Here is a 19,635-nt window from a genome sequence, read left to right as displayed (position 1 = left end):
TAGTTTTAGTCTACTTCTTCCTTTTCCAAAGATGAGCACCACATTTGCAAAAATCCACTAAACATGTATCATCATCACTTAGGCGTGTAGCCGTCTACTGTGTAGAGCTGTATATACAAACTATGAAACTAAAGAAAGCAGCAGGGCATTGTACAGAGATGAACGAACATGCATCAGCTCGCTATAGCCTAGGGAAGCTCAAGCGGAGTGGGAGGAGCCATGGGGCGACGCCTCCACAGGTTCACCTCCTTCCTCGGCTCCGAGGCTACCACCCCGCCGCCGAGCACCAGCGGCGCCGAATGCGCTACGAACCCGTCGTCCTCGAACTCCTCATCGCTGTCACGGCTTCTCCTCTCCTCCTCCCGCCAGTCGAAGTCCTGAAACGCGGCGCGCCCGCTCGTGAACCGCCTCATGTGTCCAAGTCCCACCGGCGGCGCTGGAGCCGGGGCCGCCGCCATCCCGTTACCGACGAGGCCATCTTTGGGCGACGACGACGCCCTTGACGACCGAGAACGCGACCTGCTGCGCCGGAAGAAGGACAACCGCTTGACGAGCGAGCCCCTGGGGGGCCTGCAGGGCTTCCCGTCCGCTGACACCGGCGGCCTCGGCGGGAGCGGGCAGGCGCCGCCGTTCTTGCCGCACGGGTTGACCTTCTTCTGGCGCCTGGAGCTGCTGCGCTTGATCTGGCCGATGCAGGACACCTTGGGCGACGACGGCTCGGGCGTCACGTACCCTGACGACCGCTTATTCCTCCTGCCGCCGCCGCGGGCCTCCGGCGGGACGATGGAGACGATGGGGCCCGAGAAGGCGTTGCGGTGGTTGAAGGAGGCCCTCCTGCCGCCGCCGCTGGACGACGGGAAGGTGGAGGAGAAGGAGGCGACGGTGGACTTGAGGAAGGAGGCCAGCCCGCCGCCCGTGAAGCTCCTTGACCTCGCGTGCTGCTTCTTCTGCTTCTTCGTCTCCATGGAACGAACTCGAACTCGACTACCCAACACTAACCTCTTCTTGCTCGCGCTGTAGCTTAATTACTAGCTAGATTTGTTCTTGGCTGGTGAGACCTGGAAACTCGGTGGATGCCTTTTGCGTCCGGATCAGTCTCTCCCTCGGATGCACGCTGGTTGCTTCTCCTTGTCGATCTCGAGAGCGGCTGTTGTATATATATATATACACATACGGCTTCAACTCCGAAGGTTTGGTGACTAGATTATAAATCCGGATGGGGCTCGGTCGGGGAGCTGCTTTGCTAGGATTAATCGCGCGCGCATGTGGCGCGGTCAAACAGAGGATCGCGCGAGAGCTGGTGGTACTCGTCTGTTTGAAGCGGTTTTTCTGTGACTCGCGCGTCGGTGGGTACGTGAGACCTGGTTGCCGCGACCGAAATTCCGGGGGGCGCCAGGCAGGCAGGCAGGCAGAGGCAGGGCACTGTCCATGTCGACCCGCGGTTGGTGCTAGTGCGCCCACAGGCGCGCCGCGGTTGGTGCGCGCGCGATTGCGAACGCCGGTTTCCTAGCCCCTCACGCGCCCTGGGCGCCGGTGCCGCGGTGCGCGCGAAGCCGCCAAGGCGTGTGGGTGTGGCGCAGCGGGGCCAGCGGCAGCTGTGCAGGATCACGACGCCGTTGCTGGTTTGCTCTGCTGGCGTGGTACAGTGCTACAGTGGCCGCGGCTTTCGAGTGTTCACATCTGCCGGCTACGACTACGAGTAACTGTGAAAGGCGACGGGTCGAGAAAAGATGGGGGAAAGCGTCGCCATGGCCACACACATTGAGGAAGTTTGTTACCACTAACTAGACTGATTCTTTCTTTATGTTTAAGTAATGGCACAAATTGACCCATCGAAGCCCACCAAACATGCCGTTGCATTTGCCAATCGTGCGTAAAGACGCAGTCCAATGTTACTGGTATAGTAGAGTAAATATATATTCTAACCGTCGAATTTTGTCGTTGGAACAACATTCGTCGTGCCACCTCTGAAACAGCCAGCCAGCAAGGACGTCGTACGGACTTGGTAATTCTGATATATATATATAATAATGGAAGATTGACCGTGAGCAGAAGAAATGAGGAGGTGATCGACGAAAGACGCTGCAGCTTAATACCTATCCCTGTCGAGAGAGACGTTTCCTCTTTCACACGATTCGTTGCGTTCCCATGATCAGATATATGGTACACGTCTGTGTGCGGCATGCACACGTTGCAAAAAAAAAAAGATATATGGTACACGTCAGCTGCCTGTGTACTGGTCACGCCATCGCCCATCTGATCGCACCAATCCGTGAGCGGTGAGTCGGTGTTTCCGATCCCTGTTTTCGGAACAGAATAGATATGGAAACTTAGGATACTATTTTATAATAAAATGAGAATGAGAATACAAAAGTGGGGTTATGTTTTCGTCTCAGGTGATTAAGATAGGCTGATAAGCTTCGCAGATTCTAGAATATAGACGTTCTTAGAATGTGGAATACAAAAACGGGAATATGAACGTAGGGGCTAAGACCGGCACCATCATCATCTGTACAAAAGTACGTACAAACAGCACCCAGCCAAGCCAGGCACCATCAACATCTCTCTGTTTTTTTTTTAGAAAACCAGTATCTCTCTGTTACCTTCATGGGCCTAAACTACAATAAGGCCTCACTCCCAGAAGCCTGAACTCATACGGCCCAAGACAATCGAACACGATGGACAAAAATCCCAAACCCAAAACCCTACGAGAAGTTTTTCATCCTCATCGGCGTCTGCTTCTCCTCCCCCGTCCCCCGCCACCGCCACCGCCACGCCATGGCTCTCTTCCTCAAGTCCAAGCACCACTTTCCCGCCACCGGCCGCATCGTCTTCCTGCGCCATCTCTGCGAGGGCTCACCGAGCCCGTCGCCCCCAACGGACACGGACCCGTCGCCCCCGCCCCTGACCCGCGACGACACCAAGCTCCTGGACGCCCTGCACGCGGCGCTCCTCGACCACCGCCGCGCCAACCCGACAGCCGAGCTCCCGGTATCCCCACCGTTCGATCCGCTCCCGTCCCTCTCGTCCACCATCTCCGACCTGCTCCCTTCCCCGCCTCCGCCTCACCTGCCGCTCCACCTCCTCCGCCGCCTCCTCGCGCTCCGCCGCGGCGTCCCGCTCCCCGAGGCCGCCGCCTTCTTCCGCCACATCGCCGCTTCCCTTCCCGCCGACTCCCTCCCCGATCTCTACGCCTCCATGATAGACCTGCTCGCCAAGCACCACCATTTCTCACTCGCGCGCCACCTGCTCGACGAAATGAGGGAGCGAGCCGTCCCCATCTCATCGCGGCTCATCTTCGCCTTGATCCGCCGCTATGTCCGAGCGGAGATGCCGTCGGAGGCTGCCGACCTGTTCCGCCGCATGGAGGAGTACGGCTCCGGGGCTCCGGAGCCTGCCACACTGGCATCCCTCCTGGCTGCTCTCTCCAAGAAGCGCCTTGCCAGTGAGGCACAGGCGCTGTTCGACAGCTGCAGGACTGTCTTCACACCTGATGTTGTGCTCTACACAGCCGTGGTCCACGCGTGGTGCCGCGCCGGGCAGCTCGATGAGGCGGAGCGCGTGTTTGCAGAGATGCAGCAGTCAGGGATCATGCCGAATGTGTATACCTACACTGCTGTGATCGATGCAATGTATCGTGCGGGACAGGTTCCCCGTGCGCAGGAGCTCCTGTGCCAGATGATCGATTCTGGGTGCCCCCCAAACACAGCGACGTTCAATGCTATCATGCGGGCGCATGTCAAGGCTGGCCGTTCTGAGCAGGTGCTCCAGGTGCATAACCAGATGCACCAGCTTCGGTGTGAGCCAGACATTATCACATACAACTTCTTGATCGAGACGCATTGTGGGAAGGGGCAGGGCAACCTTGATGCAGCGCTGAAGGTGCTTGACAAAATGATAGCAAAAAAGTGTGTTCCTGACTGCCACACGTTCAATCCCATGTTCAGGCTGTTAGTTGTGCTTGGCAACATAGGTGCTGCACATAAGTTGTATGAGAAAATGAGGGAGCTGCAATGCAAACCAAATGTTGTTACATATAACTGCCTTCTAAAGTTGTTCAATAAGGAGAAGTCAATGGATATGGTTCTGAGGATGAAGAAGAACATGGATGTGGAAGGAATAGAGCCAAACATGCACACCTATGCGGCTCTGATTGAGGCATTCTGCGGGAGGGGAAACTGGAAGCGTGCACACGCAACACTAAAGGAAATGATCGAGGAGAAATCCTTTAAACCTTCAAAGCAGGTGCGTGATATGGTATTGGTCCTTTTGAGAAAGGCTGGACAGCTCAAGAAGCACGAAGAGCTTGTTGAACTGATGGTTGATCGGGGTTTTATTAGCCACCCTGCTAATGATGCATTGTGGAGTGGACTATCTGCTTGCTGATCTCCATGTGCAAGATTGTTATGGAAGTGTAGTCGCACATAAAAGGTATCTTTTCTTATGTTGTACCCAAGCTTCCTGAGTAAAATTTGTTGGATTAGATGTATGAGGGTCAAATTTTGAGTGCTACAAGTAATGTGAGTTTTTGGGACACGACCTTAGCTGTTAGCTAAGTTGATTGATGTTGGAGGTGACCGTTTCTGGCCTAAACTTGTGAAGCTGAGTCTTAGGTTTAGGCTAGGAAGTTTACAAGCAAAGGATCCCCTGTTGCCATTCGCTTCTAATGTTTGAATTATTTTTGGAAACATGGGCCTTAGGGTGTTCACTGTTGTGATTGCCCACCAGTGGTATAGAGTCGGGCAAGGAAAAGCTGGATCTTGTAAGTCATAATCACTTGTAGTCAACTATTCCTGAGACTACATTAGGTTGCCAGTTCTGGTACCAGAAAACTCCAGAAGAGATTCTGGCTTCAGTTTTTGGACCCTGCCTGTTGGGCTCCAATCCCTTTTTTTTTTCCTTTTCTGAAATTAGGTTTGGGAAATTGTACCTTACTGCACTTTTTAGGTAGATGTGTACCACTGTACCTGTCAAATTGTTTGAGCTTTACGGGACATTTTTAGGTAGTGGTTAGCATTTTTGAAGATTTATGGTGGCATTCATTCAATTAGAGGTGCTGAGATGTACCATACAGGACCAACAGTCCTTGCTTCACATGATTTGAACTGCTTCGAAATGAATACTTGATTTAATAGCATGAGAACCTTACTGGCCTTGTTTAGTTCACCCCAAAAACCAAAAACTTTTTAAGTCTCCGTCACATCAAATCTTGCGGCACATGCATGGAGTACTAAATATAGATGAAAACAAAAACTAATTGCACAATTTGTCTGTAAATCGCGAGACGAATCTTTTAAGCCTAATTAAGGATGCAAGTGGCAGCGGGTTGCCGCAAGCCCGCTGGGACAGCCCGTGCCACAAACTCACCAGAACCCGCATCATAGCCCACATCATTTTACCGGTGCTATGTGGCCAACCCGCATTACCCAGCGGCACAGCAAGCCTGCAACCTGCCTTTGAGATGTGAGCTGGATCGTCGGCAGCGACGACCTTAGCCCCCTGCTGCTGCGACAACTACGGCAGTTACATTTTTTTAGCCTAAGCAATGCAGGTGGCGGTGGCAGCAAATCCGATGTGACGTCACAGCACGGGTAGAGGCACCGACGGTGGCGCTGAAGGAAACACCGACGAGGTTGGCACAACTGGTGCCAGCGACGGGAGCTGCTGCTGAGGTGGGCGGACGAGTGCCGGCGCCGATACTGGCCGTTGTTGTTGTGTCTCTCTTCTCAGTCGCTCATCCTGTGTCCCATCATCCCGTGGCGTTGATGGTAACTGCCTGGCCTCAGAAGCCACAAAAAGCTAGCAACGCTGCGCGGGCTGCCGCATATGCCCGCTAACTCTGTTGCAGCTCTCGCGGACGCTGCGTGGGCTGACTGCCGCCGCCCCATTTGCAATCTTAAGCCTAATTACTCTATGATTGAATAATGTTTGTCAAATAAAAATGAAAAAACTATAGTGGCAAAATTCAAAAAAAAAAAAAAATCGGATCTAAACTATTCATAGACCGACTGCGTCCCATATACGATCAGTCTTTAGCTTGAAAAGTCGGTATGTTTTCTGGTTTCACGTATCTGTTACTAAACTACCAACACAGTATCTTCGTGCGTAACTGATCTGTTGAATAGTTTGTTTGCTTGTCTTCCCTGCTTAACCGACCTTAAGAATTCTTTATTTGCTTGTGTAGCTTGCTTTTTCTCAGTAGGCATTTGCATCTGGGGTGGGTACCTGCTAATTATCTGCTTATGTTTCTGTTTTTCTGTTATTCACTTCGTCGTTAAGGTTATCATTGTTCGGCTGCACTCATTTGCGTCAAACTGTGTAATATAACAAGTAGCAACACAAATAATCATGTGATCTACACAAAAGGACAACACAAATAATCATGCACCGGCACTTTTTGCGGCGTTTATGTTGCAACCTCGCTTTTTTTCTATAGCTTTTAGGACTGCATGCTGAACTCCATCTAATATGTTCGGTTTCTCCCAATCTAATGTTTGATGTGCTGTTCTGTTGTCCGATCCGCTGCCTAGCGGTTCCAAATGGTCGGTGCATTTTGTTCGGCCGGTGCAATGCACTGGTACACCCCTTAGATTTGATGCAGCTATCCGTTCCTAGCCTACCTCTTTGCTAGATTTCGAGCATCACATGGCAGCAGGGCATCTTTGGCTTGTAAGCTTCCCGGCGGAAGTGTGAGGCATGAACCGCAACCTGACACCCGGAGGTGTTTGCACGAAACGAGTCTCCTTGAGAAACTTGACCGGAATCTTGTATCGGCTGCATGTGAACCTCTCTACCTTTTCTCGTCCAGCTTCTTCTCAGATCCCATTGCCTGATTGGTTCTATTCGGTGCCCCCGTTAGATAACCTGGAGCAGGTTGCCGTAATCATCTTTTTTATATGCTGATGAGGCTTTTGTTTACTGCAACCAGCGCAGGTGGCTTTGCTATGCTAGGTGTCGTAATGATCGCATTAGCAATAGCATAAGCTCGTGCTTCCCTTTCTCATCGATTGTTAGTTCCTTCAGCTCGCTTTTCAAATCATTCGCAAATAAATAAATCTGTTTTCCAAATGGGACCAAAAGTTTTTTTTAGAGTAATGGGTCCAAAAGATTACTCAGTGACAGTCAAAATTGGATTGCAACAGAGTTCACTTTCGCGGTTTTACTAGCGTCTGTTTACTTGGAGTAATAACAGGACCACAGCCCACGCGGAGAGGCATGCAGTACGGTCCAAACAAATCCAGTGCAGTGGATTGCTTTCCGAATTCTGAACACTCCGACTGACTGTGCCTGAGACAATGTCTCGCCGCGCTGTGCCTTCCGGCGACCCAAATCCGGACGCGTCCAGGCGCTAGGCTCCACTGCATTGTTTTCGTCTCCCGCCTATAAGAGCATCTCCAACCATTATGTATTTGAAGTTATGCATTTTAGGCAAATTGTAAACCCCCAAATGAAAATGGCAAGGCTAAAATCGGGTGATCTCCAACCGTTATGCAAAATGCCAAGTTCATCATCTTTTTTTTCCGGAAATTTTGTTTCGCGGCACTCCTTCCCGCGCGGCCAATCGATCCCGCGCCAAACAGCCCGCCGTCGTCTCCCGTTCACCAATTCCAGCGCCAAACAGCCGCGCAGTACCGATCGTGAGCTGCGCAGTTTGTCGTTCCCGTTCGCAGTACCGAACGTAGTACCGACCTCCCGTTCCGTTAGTTCCCGTTCACCGTACCAGTTCGTCGTCTGTTGGCCATCAGTTCGTCGTCGTACAGGTTCGCCCTTTGGCTCCAGTACCGATCTCCATCAGGTCCTGTTCCCCATCAGTTTCCGGTCGTCGCCATCAGTCAAGCCGTTGCAGCTCGCGAGCAGTAGAATTTCGTGAAGCCAACATGGGATCGAGGGTACCGGAGAATGGATCTAGCCGTATTGCACGGCGCATCGCCAAGGTTTGAACTTCGTAGCCGAATATCTTGATCCAATTCATGTGGTCTTTGTTCGATGTACTGAGCTGCGCAGTTGTTATCAGTTGCGGGCTTCAAGGTTTGATGAAGAAGGCGTACCTGGCCGGCGTTGATGAGCAAGGCGTCGTAGATTCGTCCTATCGCGCGCTGCGTCGTCCTATTGTACGCTGCTTCGTCCAAACGCGCGCGCGAAGCTGGCGAAGGAGGACGCGCGATGCTTCTCCTATCGCGCGAAGTGGTGGCGACGCGAAGGGAAATCGCGCGAAGGGAAGAAAAAAGTCCGCGAGGTGAAACCGAGAATCCCTTGATCTCTATTTGCATAGCTGGACTCCTTTGGCATATATGCCAAGTTTCCCCCTCCAAATGCATAGCTATGTAAAATGCAAAGTCCAAATGCATAACGATTGGAGGGGTTTTTTTTGGAGTTTTATGCATTTTGGTAAATGCCAAGTCTATTTGCATAATGGTTGGAGTTGCTCTAAGGCCCCGGAGATGCCGAGCCGTGCCAAGCACATCAGCACATGCGACCCTCCCTTTGTGCGGTGCGCGCGCGGCGGCCGGGACCAAAGCCATCATCATCCGAAGGCCAAGGACGAAGCCCAAGCGTGGCGTCTGCCGTCGGCCCGTCGCCTCCAACGCGCGGCGTTTCCAAGCGCAGCCGCTTCCACGAAGGCATCGCCCCATTTTGGCGTCTTCCGTGCGCGCGCTCCTCTTAAGCTTCACCCGCGCGCGCACCCGGTCACACTTGACTCGAGTGAGCGCGCTGTTCTCCCGTGACCTTGTCTCTGCCAAGGACCAACACCAGCGAAAAGGAAGCTATGGGCGCTGCCGCGGCGGAGGTCGTGGCGCCACCGAGGCCGACGTCGGCCAAAAGGAGGTCGACCACGCTCAAGTTCCTGTTCGAGCTCGAGAAGCCGGACGGCGTGGTCCCCGGCACGGCCAAGCTGCCACCGCCGTCGCCGGAGCCCGAGGCGGACAGCCTCATCGACAAGATCGCCTCGTGCAACCGCGTGTTCACGTTCGCCGACGACGCGGCCGACGAGTGCGAGGAGGAGCGGGACGCGAAGCGGGAGCGGCTCGTCGAGGTGCTGGGCGCCGTCCGGTCGAGCGGGAGCGCGGGCAACAAGCAGCAGCAGCCGCTGGACCACCGCGTGATGGTGGCGCTGCTGAAGATGGTCGGCGCCAACCTGTTCAGGGCAATGCCGCCGTCGGCGTACCCGGCGCTGCTGCCCCCCGACGGCGTCGACGAGGAGACCCCCGTGATGGTGCTGGCCCCGTCGTGGCCGCACCTCCAGGTGGTGTACGACATCCTCCTCTCCGTGGTCACCGCGTCGGACGCCAAGACGCTGCGCCACCACGTGGACCGCGCGTTCCTCTCGTCGCTCCTGGCGCTGTTCCGCTCCGAGGATCCTCGGGAGCGCGACCGGCTCAAGACCGTGTACCACCAGCTCTACTCCAAGCTCACCTGCGAGCGCGCCTTCATGCGGCGGTCCATGGCCGCCGCGTTCCTACGGTTCGTCTACGAGGCGTCCACCGCCGAGCGCCACTGCGGCGCCGCCGAGCTGCTGGAGATCTGCGGCAGCATCATCAACGGCTTCGCCGTGCCGCTCAAGGAGGAGCACCGCGCGTTCCTGGCGCGGGTGCTGCTGCCGCTGCACCGGACGCGGTGGGTGCACACGTACCACCGCCAGCTCGCCTACTGCGTGCTCCAGTTCGTGCACAAGGAGCCGGGCCTCGCCGACGCCGTGGTCACGGACATCCTGCGCCACTGGCCCGTCACCAACTGCCAGAAGGAGGTGCTGCTCATCGAGGAGCTCGAGGAGATTCTCGAGGTGCTCGAGCCCAAGCACTTCCAGAAGCTCGCCGTGCCCATCTGCGCCCGGATCGCCCGCTGTGTCAGTAGCTACAGCTCTCAGGTTCGTATCGTTTTGGCGCACTAGTTGTTTTGTTAATAAATCTGTCCAGTGCTTCTTTTTTTCTCATGTACGTACGTACTCTGCAATGCCGCTGACTGCGTATGTTTGCATTACTAACTCAATTTTTTCTCGAGTGTGTATATTTTTGCAACTGAGTTGGATCAGTTTCTAGAAATGTGATCACTGAACATACCGTTAGACAGGCCACTTTCCTATACACCTGCATGTTGGAGATTCAGATTCAGCGATCCACCACTTCCCCATGCCGCCATACCGCATCGGGCATCGGCCCAGCACCATACTAGTAGACAGTTGGGTACATGTGGGAGGGAAAAAGAGCCCTTTCACTGAAATAGCGGTTGATCGATAAAGTAACTTTATAAAGGAGCTCTTTCACTTTAGTTTGTCGACTTCACGTACGCCGTTCGTGTAATTCAATTTCAAAAGGACACCTTTTTACACATCATCTCATGTCCCAGCTCTACTGAAATTTGGTTCCTACTGTACTGAGAAACCTTTAATCGTGATGACTTTTGTTTCAAGCACTGCGTCTGAATATACCGAAGTAACTAATCCGAATTCAGTAAAGCTTCCGCTCAAAAAAAATTTCAGTAATGAAGCTGCTTTATAAAGCGGTGGTGATGGTTTCACTCTAAATCGTCCCAGCAGTGTTCCGTGACGTGTAATCCAGTCTTTCACGTTGTCGTAATAATAGCACCACCGCCATAATGAATTTAAGAACCTCACGGATTCTGGTACGACCTCGTCATCACTCATCAGGTGGGAATGAAGCTGACAAACCCGTGTTTTTGTTGTTTCATTCAGGTGGCGGAGAGGGCGCTGTACGTGTGGAACAACGAGCGGTTCGTGGAGCTGGCGACGGCGTCGCCGGGCGTGATGGAGAAGATCCTGCCGGCGTTCGTGGCGAGCGTGGAGAGCAACCTGGAGCTGCACTGGAGCAAGTGCGTGCAGCAGGTGACGGCCAGCGTCAAGTCCCTGCTCCAGCAGGTCGCGCCCGACCTGTACGCCCGCTGCGCCGACGAACTCGCCACGCGGCGGTCCGAGGCCGAGGTCGCCGCCGCCGTGCGCGACGCCCGGTGGCGCAAGCTCGAGACGGCCGCCGCCGCCGCTGCCGCCAAATAGCCCGGCGCTGCCTCGACGACGACGTGTCAGTGTACATGCGTGAGTGGTGGTGGTGGTACGCCACGGCGCCGCGATTGGTGGCGTCGTCTCAGCAGCGTGCCATTTTGGCTGGCAACGGCGTAGCGGCTGTAAGACCGAGAAGACCATGTTGTGCAAGCGAAGTTTGTGCTCCGTCCGTCGTACAGTGCCGGTGCAAAGTTCGCGCCAAAAAAAAAAAAAAGCTGCCGAATCGTCCCCTGATCCCCTCCCATGGCATGGCAAAACCGCGGCGACCGCTAGCGGCTTGCGACATGTGACGCCCGGCGAGCCACGACAGCGGCGCGCGTGAACCACAGCGCTGTCAGGTTTTGGAAGCGACCTCTGCGTGAGAGGCCCGTGTCGCGTGGCGTGGGGGTTAGTAGGACGTGGGGCGACAGTTTTTTGACCCCCGGTTTTGGTTTTGGCCGTTCGGACGTCCGGCGCGGCCGGATCGCGCGCTGGATGTTTCTCGGCTCGCCGCTCCACGCCGATGCGAATCCAGCAGAGAGGCAAAGCTGTCAGCCGAGTCTTTTGGCTTGTCCTCTGCTCCCTCTGAAATGTTCAGTTCAGGAGCGATGGATTACACTAAGAGCAGGTACAGTAATGGGCTTATAGCCCAAGCTAATGCTGATGTGGAGGAAAGAAGAGAGAAGAGAGATGATATCTTGGCTCTTAGTTAAGCACCAAGCTGGGCACGGATGCATAGGTAGTAGTGGACCCAAAAAGCAAATGTTGTGAGAAGAAAAGAAGAAAGAGAATGTGTTTTAGAGACAAGTAGGAGACAACTTATTGTATAACTTGGCTCTAATTATTTGGCTTATAGCCAAGCACTTGGCTCTATTATTGACCTTTCTCTAAGGTTGACTGTGTCACTGCATCCATGTGATCTGAAATGGGACAGGCATTCTACAGCGCCTGCTTACTCCTGCTAAAAAAAGACAACGGCAAAAGGTGAAAACCCTGAACAATGTACTAGTGCTTCGTAAATCCTATGTTTCAAACTTTCACTTCCGGTTTCAAGTGATTACTATTTATTATTGTTCCAAAAGATTACACATCAGATCTCTCTTTTTGAATGAATGAAGAAAAGAAAAACCTGAGAGATAGAAAATACGGCGAAACAAGAGACCAAGCTTTTCGCAGCCCAAGTCCGCGTAGCAAGATGCCGGGCCCAGTGTCTAACCTGGTAGCCCGCTTCCTTCTAAATATCCTTGCGGCCCAAGATTCGAAAATACGGCCCTCTTGTGCACATGGACCGGCGCCACGGCCCCTATGCATAGGTTTTCATCAGAGGTTATGAAGGCCTGTTCCTGTTGCGACTGCTCAAGAGGGATTTTTTATTTATTTGCCACTCTTAAGTGTGCCAACCCTGTATGTGTCAATGACATGTGGGACCATATGAGTCACTGACATGTGGATCAGGAATGGCAAATCTGCAAGAACGCACCATAAGGATGGCATGTTGGTGGCAAATAACTAAAAAGCCCGCTCAAGAGGTTATGAGGCCAGATGCGACTACTCCGCTCTAGCTTTTCAGCACTACTATGTAACATATGATTTTGTTATTGTTTGGCTAAAAAATCATTGTAAGTTCATTTTTAATTATACTAATTGGTTGTTTAAAATTATCGTATGAATATTCATGCACCTTAAATATATAGGGTACAGCTCTCCAAATTTGTTCCCACACATGTAGGAATTAAATTACGTGGACCCTGCGTCCAAAGCGCTGGCAGTGTAGAATACCATGCGGATACCAGGCAGCACACGTGGAGGCTGAAACACATGAGTCGAGAATGACATCCAGGGACCCACGTGCTGCAAATTATGCTAGACATGGAATTTGGTTACCTATAAACGTGTCAACAATTCACCGCAGCAAAGGATGAGGCACACAGGTAACGGTTTGGAACCCAGGCCCCACCACACCGGTTTGGTTCCATGACTCGAGAATTGATTAAACTACCAAACGCGGATCAATCAGTAATGACAATTGACAAATATATTTCTACTCTTGTACGCGCGGTTGCCTGTCATCGCAAAGGAACCAACCGGTCCATTTCTCCGGCCGCGTACCGGGCGTCTTCTAGATGACGGTTTCGTACTTTCGTTCCGTTACCGTTCACCTGCAGCCCACAGGGATTTTGCAGCGCCAGCACACAAGTTTCCGCAGCCGGCACGCACCCGAATAACCAACCACAGCCAGCCACGCACGCACCCGAACAACCAAGTACGGAGGGAGTACAAAGGAGGAGATGCCGATTCCTCGCTGAACTGCTGGTGCAGAGCGAGTGGCCGAAGAATGGGACTTGAGACGCAACAGAGACAAGCCACCACCATCGTCTCGTTTCGTTTCGTGATGCCAACCACCTGCCGGCCCCTTTTCCATTGGAGATACTTTTCCAGCATCAGCTCTGGCAATGGCCCGGTGGACATGGTTCACGGCGCACCAGGCTCCGCCGTCGGTGGACGGTGGACCGTGGACGTGCCCTCGCCAATTCCTCCTCGTGCCGACACCGGAGAAGAAGAGTGCCTCGTGCCGTGCGCTATTGGCGCACGGCGGACGTGGCGGAGCGCGCCTACCCTGCTGGCCTACACCTCGCCAGAGTCAACTAGCCAAACGCACACGTTTGCGTCAACGAACAGGAGCTGCGAGATTTTCCGACCTAACCTTGCGGACTCCGCCACCACCTCCCTCCCTTTTAGGGTCGTCGTCGTCGACGGATTGCACGTCTCCTCCTCCGCGTGTCCATCAAATTTCTCACCACACCCATTCCGGTCCCGGCAGATCGATCGATCGCGCAACCATGGACACGGACACGACGTCCACCGACTCCCAGTTCCGGCACCCTGCTCCTGCCATCTCCGCGGCCGGAGCGCGCGCCGTCGTATGCTCATTGGCCGCTCGGGGCGCCGAGAGCCTCGCCCGCGGCCTCGTCACCTGCGTCTTCGCGACAGGTCAGTCAGTCAGTCGATTAGCGAAAGTGCGAAACTACGTTCGGCGTCTGGGCTTGTAGCTGATTCATCGTTCGTTGGCCGCGTTTGCTGGTACTGGCAGTGGGCACGGTCCTCGGCGCGATCACCGGCGGGCTGATCGGGCTGGCCACGGAGACGGGCGTGCTGCGCGGCACGGGCGTCGGCGGCATCACGGGCGCGCTGGTGTCCATGGAGGTCGTCGAGTCGTCCCTCGCCTTGTGGCGCTCCGACGAGCCGGCCATCTGGAGCGTCGTCTACGTGGTCGGTGCCCCGCTCGCTCTCGCTTCGCTGCCTCCCGTACCGAGTACTGACGCACGCTTTCTTGGTTTTTAGCTCGATGTGATCTGGAGCTTGCTGACCGGCCGTCTCGTGCGCGAGAAGGTGGACCCCGCCGTGCTCAACGCCGTCGAGAGCCAGGTGCGCGCGCAGGACACCGCGTGTGGCCTCACCCGCTCGCGCACCACTATCACAATTCACAATTCACACCCGTTACTCTTTCCATGGCACTCCGTTGGTTCCTGCAGATGAGCGCAGCGGAGGCAACGGTCTTGCATGGAGACCACGCCGACATCTTCGGCATGGGTGGCACCAACGGCATGGCGAGGGTCGCCATCGATGCGCTCCCCGTGGTGAGGTTCACCGAGCGCAGCAGCGTCGACGCCAGCGGCGACCTCATCGCCTGCTCGGTTTGCCTCCAGGTACTGTTAGCTGCTACTACTGCCTGCTACGTACTAGAATACTGCCATGGATGGTGCGTTGCAGATATCTCGACACGAATTCGCAAGCTGAAGCCAGTGTGCGTGCGTCTCTTTTGACGATCTTTGCTGAAGCCAGTGTGCGTGCGCCTCTTTTGACGATCTTTGCCTCCGCAGGAATTCCAAGCCGGCGACAGCGCGAGGAGCCTGCCGGTGTGCCGCCACACGTTCCACCTGCCGTGCATCGACGGCTGGCTGCTCCGGCACGCCTCCTGCCCATTGTGCCGGCGATCGGTCTAGGCCGTCCGTTCCTCTCTGCATGACAGTGTCCTACTCAAGGATAACCGCCCGTAAGAGCTGGCAAAAGATAGCCGTTCCTGCCTACTGAAGTACGCACACTGGCAGCGTGAATTTTCTGTAGCTCATCAGTGAAAAGATGGGCGTTTTGCCGTTCTGTAACATTTTTCCCACAAGGTTAACAAATGCAGTACCTGTCCAGTGCACATTGGCACATGGCGATGACCAGACACCTGACAGGGTAAACGGCATCACATGGAAAGGGCAGCAACAAGATAGAGCGAATCCCCACCGATATCAAAGCTAAAGAATAATTACAAGCATAAGTTGCCCACAAGAATGACCCTACACTCAGCAACCAACCAACCAAACAAACAACATGGTACTCTCTACAGGCTAAAATCAGACAAAGATTCTAGGGGCCCAAAAACTGGGGCAATGCAACTAGCAACATGGAGATCAGAGGTCCTAACATGCAGATCACTGTCACTCATGTAGCATCCACCGCTATGTGCGGGTATGGCCCCCCAACGCAGGGCCGTTTATCAGTAGTTGCCTTATCTGAATCTTTGTCATGGGCTCGTGCCAGAAGGTCTTCGTAGAGCTTCACCGAATCCTTCGAGAACTCAGCCAATGATTCGAAGATGCTGGCGAGGCCAATCTTGAACCCGTTGAGAGTGACGTCGTGCGTATCCCGCATGCAAGCATGATGCTTCGCTTTCTCTGTCTCGATCCTCTTCCTCAGGACATTGAGCATCTCTTTCTTCTCCGACAAGTGTTCCATGCGCTGCTTGGCATCTATCTCAGGCTTATGCTCCAGAAGCTTGGTGCCAATGATCCTGTTCTCTGCTCTTTTGTAGGCAGTTACCTTCTTGTCCAACTCTTTTGCCAGGCTGTCCACCTTTCTTTTCTGCTGTTGCTCTTCCCCCTGCTTCAGCCATAGCACTCTCACACTTCTGAGAAAATTCCTCATGGTGAGGGAGACCCGCTTGTTTGGAAACTTGGACATTGTAGTGTACCAGTCATGGCAAATCACAACTAGAGTTGGGGCACCAGCTCTATCTGGAGCAATCGATGAGATTCCTCGGGAGTACCGGATCGTATCGGTCAAAATAAACTTCGATAACCAGCAATCAAGAGCTTCGATATATGCTTTCTGAGCATTGAAATAGCTAATAAAGCAGGATCTCCAATTCCTCAGTTCAACCTCCAACTTCAGAGTTGCATGACGCTGAGCATCATTACAGAATTTGCCATAAGCAGGACATGTAAATGAATTCACCTCGAACATAATCTGTCTCTGGGTTTCATGTGAGTCAACCATTATTTTCCAAGATTTCGTAAAGCTGCAAAGGGGCAGCCAATTCATCAGTATCGATTGAAATGAAAATTACAGAACATGTCATATACATAAACTGAAGGGCAGCTTACCCCTGCAATAGCTCAACGAGTTGTGGCTGCAGTTCCTCATCCCGTAACTTTTGAATCCTATCGGATATAGATTCTGCTGCTCGTAGAGAAACCCAGATTCTTGTGTACAAGTCTCTAACAGTTGTCCTAGTTTTTTCAGCACAACGCAGCTCTGAACCTTTGGCATCTTGGTTCCTCAGCTGAACACATTTCTTCTCATAGGTTTGTCGGATTTGATCTATAGCCTGCACAGGATGGAGCTCAAATTGTGTTAACACAGATGTACAAGAAATCAATAACAGACAGGGCAACAGATTAGCTTGTTGGATCACCCTAGGATGACTGCTCAGCAGTGAGGGAACAGATCGAGTTATAAATGGACATAAGAAACACATACTAGTCATGAAGTATTGAGAAAATATAGCATGTGCTCTCAATTTCAGAAAATACCAGATCAATATGGGTTTCTATAAAGAGACATCACATAATATATCCCCTGGCTCAAACAATTAGTAGCTGGACAGGTCGAAAGAGATGTGGCTACTCATTCAGAGAATAGTGGCATTCTAATAATTATGCTACCAAATCAATTGTCAAAGGAGTCCAACATATGCGGTGATCAAGAACTTGTGAAAATGCAACCCACCTTGACTTCTTCATAAAGTTTCTTCTCCCAAGCATACAGTCTCCCTAGAGTCTGTGAATGACTTCCTGACTTCATTCCACCATAATCTTCGAATATATCACTCTTAGTTTCACTCTTGTCTGTCCATGACAAACTATTCGAGCTTGCTCCCAGCTCGCTCCTGTAGGATGAGGATACCGATGAGGGAGACCGATGCCATGTGATGGCATGAATTATCTTTGACGAATTTTCTGCACCAGGATACAAATTGTAGAGTTAATATGATTATTCGAAGGCATTAGAAATATATTATCAACTGATAAAGTGATAACTGTTGACATGGATTGCTGGTACCCGAGACTCCAAGAGCTTTTTACACTCCTATTGTTCTACTATCTTCGCAACAGTACAGACTCATGATGCTCGTCATCAAGCAGAACAGCTTTAGCCTTTTGCAGCCCAAAAGGATCGCTTTTGCAATGGAGCACAGGAAGTACTAGCATCGAACTGCCTATGCAAAATGACCCATGAAATGACTGCAAAGCGGAAAACATGATAACAAATTGACAGTGGACGGCTATTACATCAGCCAGGAATATTTAAAGGCACTTTTAAAAGACATACGGTCTGTCTAAACTCCAGAGGCGCAGGGGGTACTAAAATAAGAACAGTAATCTCATTCCATGCCATCCTGACTCGTGAGTTCTCAATTCCTGATTTGAGTATAAAAAGGTTTCACCCAACTAGGAATAACAAAAGGGCTTCCTTGGATAACATATTCGTCCAAACGACTCAAAACTCGCAGCTTTATTGCGATTTCCAGAAACAGCAAAAAGGATTTGACCATTGCGGCACCATGTTTGTAGCATAGATCAAGCAAGCTGCAACGAGAGTGCCAAATCGCTGGAGGAAAAGCAAAGCAATGGAGCGCCATAAAGGCTGGACCTTTGAGCTCGGGGACGCGCGTGGCGGCTTCGAGCATGCCAGACACCTCCTTGCCTGCCTCGGCGGCGGCCGCGAAGAGCTCCTCCACCTCCTTGAGCGCCGCGAGCAGCTCGCGCCCCTGCGGGGCCACGGCCACCTCCAACCCGACGTTGTTCGCCGCCATCTCGCACACATCTTTAGCCTCTTCTTGGGGCGTTACGACACCAAGAGAGGCCTCTGCTTTGGGGGGCTTGGTTTCCACCGCCTTCGCCCCCTCCTCTTCCTCCTCCGCCTCCTCCAGTTCGGGAATGCCCTCTCGCTCCCTCACCGCTCGCATCTCCTCGTCGCTGATGGCCGCCGCCACCTCCTCCGTCCCGTAGAACGGGTTAAAGAAGTCCCACCCGCCGACCGCCGACGCCGCAGGGGGCGGTGGCGGTGGCGGCGTCGCCGGGGATGGGTAATAGTACGGGCAACCCATCTCCGGCGTCTGCACGCCGCCGCCCCCATCTTCCGCGACGGCCGGTGATGCCGGCACATCCTCCTCTTCCTCCTCCTCCTGCTGCGGAGGCGGCGGCGGCGTGGCGGGGGAGGGAAGCCCCTGCACTTGAACCTGCGCTGGCTTGGGGGAACCCGGGGGCGAGCTGGTGGGGGTGGGGAGCGTGATGAGGATCGGCGCCGGCGCGGTGTGGCGCGCGACGAAGACGTCGAGTGCGTCGGCAACGGAACGGAGCGCCGCCGCGTAAGCGGCGTGCGCGCTCGCCAGCGCGAACCGCCGCTCGGCCGCCGCCTTGATGAGGCGCTTCCGGTCCCGGCACACAGCCACGGGGTCGCCGCCGTCGCCGCCCCCGCCGCCGCCGGTAAGGCGGGAGGCGGCGCAGTTCCCCATCGATAGCTACCCCTACCCTTGCCAAGGTTTAGCGCAGGGTTTAGTGGAGCAGGGGGTGGTGAGGATGGGGGAGAAGAGGGCTAGTCAAAGTCAAAGCACTGGGGGGGGTGTGAGACTGTGACCGTGAGTCAGGTGCGTGGTGGAGAGGGGTGAAATTTTGTTGGTTGTGTGGGCTAGTGGGGAAAAAAGGTGGAGGAGAGGAGGGCTGGGGGAGGAAGAAGGAGGCCCTAAATTCTGGTGATGATGGCAGGGGAATCTTTGCGTGATTTGTTAATGTGGGGCTGAAGATTTGGGGTTTGTGGGGTTGGGAGGAGTGATGACCCATTTTATGACAGGAGAAATTGCTATGCTCACATGGTGGAATGCTACTCCACAAAAGGGTCTGGTACGTGGCAGTTTGCTATGGACAAATTTCTTTACAAGTCCTTTGGTTTGGGGCGTAGGGTTTTTTCGGCTATAAATGTTTATTATAACAATTGAATTTTGAAGTCCTCATTCGCTCTAAGAGGATCTCCTTGAATTTGCTGACTTTATTCACATCATTTGCACTACACAAAGCACCACCTTCCATTTCAGTAAAAATGATAAAACACAATAGATAAATTTAGTATGGTTGTCATAGAACTTGTGCATGGTATGGTGACTTCAATCAAAACAGCATTTGGGATAGGTCAACATTGCCCTTAACAATACTAAGAAATAGAATTGATTTATTTATGTCTACACCTAATTAATAATATTAATGTCAGGATTATGATACCTCTAGCATCTCAAGACAACGATTAGTTAGTCGTTC

At 53.1% G+C, this 19,635-nt stretch overlaps 5 protein-coding genes across 6 annotated transcripts; 3 read left to right on the top strand and 2 right to left on the bottom strand.

Annotated features, from left to right (window-relative positions):
- Nucleotides 1-1,328, bottom strand: LOC8054987 (uncharacterized protein At1g76070). Its single transcript, XM_002460548.2, has one exon. The coding sequence runs from the start codon at nucleotides 963-965 to the stop codon at nucleotides 189-191; it is 777 nt and encodes a 258-aa protein (XP_002460593.1). The 5' UTR covers nucleotides 966-1,328; the 3' UTR covers nucleotides 1-188.
- LOC8054986 (pentatricopeptide repeat-containing protein At1g20300, mitochondrial) lies at nucleotides 2,705-5,137 on the top strand. The gene has a single exon (XM_002462716.2). It carries the CDS (start codon nucleotides 2,779-2,781, stop codon nucleotides 4,384-4,386), a length of 1,608 nt encoding a protein of 535 aa, XP_002462761.1. The 5' UTR covers nucleotides 2,705-2,778; the 3' UTR covers nucleotides 4,387-5,137.
- Nucleotides 8,530-11,179, top strand: LOC8054985 (serine/threonine protein phosphatase 2A 57 kDa regulatory subunit B' alpha isoform). Its single transcript, XM_002462715.2, has 2 exons — nucleotides 8,530-9,865; nucleotides 10,691-11,179. Exons 1-2 carry the CDS (start codon nucleotides 8,768-8,770, stop codon nucleotides 11,006-11,008), a joined length of 1,416 nt encoding a protein of 471 aa, XP_002462760.1. The 5' UTR covers nucleotides 8,530-8,767; the 3' UTR covers nucleotides 11,009-11,179.
- On the top strand, nucleotides 13,341-15,219 carry LOC8063331 (NEP1-interacting protein-like 1). Of its 2 annotated transcripts, none has more exons than XM_021454666.1 (5): nucleotides 13,341-13,984; nucleotides 14,085-14,263; nucleotides 14,336-14,419; nucleotides 14,527-14,798; nucleotides 14,875-15,219. In XM_021454666.1, exons 1-5 carry the CDS (start codon nucleotides 13,447-13,449, stop codon nucleotides 15,083-15,085), a joined length of 1,284 nt encoding a protein of 427 aa, XP_021310341.1. In that variant the 5' UTR covers nucleotides 13,341-13,446; the 3' UTR covers nucleotides 15,086-15,219. The 2 variants fall into 2 exon arrangements, with proteins under 2 accessions (XP_021310341.1, XP_002462759.2); XM_002462714.2 differs by having other exon boundaries at nucleotides 13,356-13,984; nucleotides 14,527-14,700; nucleotides 14,875-15,189.
- LOC8054984 (MICOS complex subunit MIC60) lies at nucleotides 15,229-19,029 on the bottom strand. The gene is made up of 4 exons (XM_002460547.2): nucleotides 17,975-19,029; nucleotides 17,051-17,280; nucleotides 16,426-16,649; nucleotides 15,229-16,340 (listed from the first exon to the last, which is right to left on the bottom strand). The coding sequence occupies exons 1-4, from the start codon at nucleotides 18,837-18,839 to the stop codon at nucleotides 15,485-15,487; spliced, it is 2,175 nt and encodes a 724-aa protein (XP_002460592.1). The 5' UTR covers nucleotides 18,840-19,029; the 3' UTR covers nucleotides 15,229-15,484.

This window comes from Sorghum bicolor, chromosome 2, assembly GCF_000003195.3.
Source record: "Sorghum bicolor cultivar BTx623 chromosome 2, Sorghum_bicolor_NCBIv3, whole genome shotgun sequence".
In the NCBI taxonomy this organism is placed as follows: domain Eukaryota; kingdom Viridiplantae; phylum Streptophyta; class Magnoliopsida; order Poales; family Poaceae; genus Sorghum; species Sorghum bicolor.
The sequence above is the reverse complement of the archived record's forward strand: the minus strand, read 5'-3'. Positions and strand labels throughout refer to the sequence as shown.

Excerpts from the sequence above, each read along its gene's own strand:
- LOC8054986 (XM_002462716.2), top strand. The coding sequence starts at position 2,779 with ATGGCTCTCTTCCTCAAGTCCAAGCACCACTTTCCCGCCACCGGCCGC.
- LOC8063331 (XM_021454666.1), top strand. The coding sequence starts at position 13,447 with ATGGCCCGGTGGACATGGTTCACGGCGCACCAGGCTCCGCCGTCGGTG. Across the intron at positions 14,264-14,335 it reads TCTGGAGCGTCGTCTACGTG|CTCGATGTGATCTGGAGCTT; the intron begins GTCGGTGCCCCG and ends CTTGGTTTTTAG. Across the intron at positions 14,420-14,526 it reads TCAACGCCGTCGAGAGCCAG|ATGAGCGCAGCGGAGGCAAC; the intron begins GTGCGCGCGCAG and ends TGGTTCCTGCAG.
- LOC8054985 (XM_002462715.2), top strand. The coding sequence starts at position 8,768 with ATGGGCGCTGCCGCGGCGGAGGTCGTGGCGCCACCGAGGCCGACGTCG. Across the intron at positions 9,866-10,690 it reads TCAGTAGCTACAGCTCTCAG|GTGGCGGAGAGGGCGCTGTA; the intron begins GTTCGTATCGTT and ends TGTTTCATTCAG.
- LOC8054984 (XM_002460547.2), bottom strand. The coding sequence starts at position 18,839 with ATGGGGAACTGCGCCGCCTCCCGCCTTACCGGCGGCGGCGGGGGCGGC. Across the intron at positions 17,281-17,974 it reads GCGCGTCCCCGAGCTCAAAG|AAAATTCGTCAAAGATAATT; the intron begins GTCCAGCCTTTA and ends ATCCTGGTGCAG. Across the intron at positions 16,341-16,425 it reads CTCGTTGAGCTATTGCAGGG|CTTTACGAAATCTTGGAAAA; the intron begins GTAAGCTGCCCT and ends GCCCCTTTGCAG.
- LOC8054987 (XM_002460548.2), bottom strand. The coding sequence starts at position 965 with ATGGAGACGAAGAAGCAGAAGAAGCAGCACGCGAGGTCAAGGAGCTTC.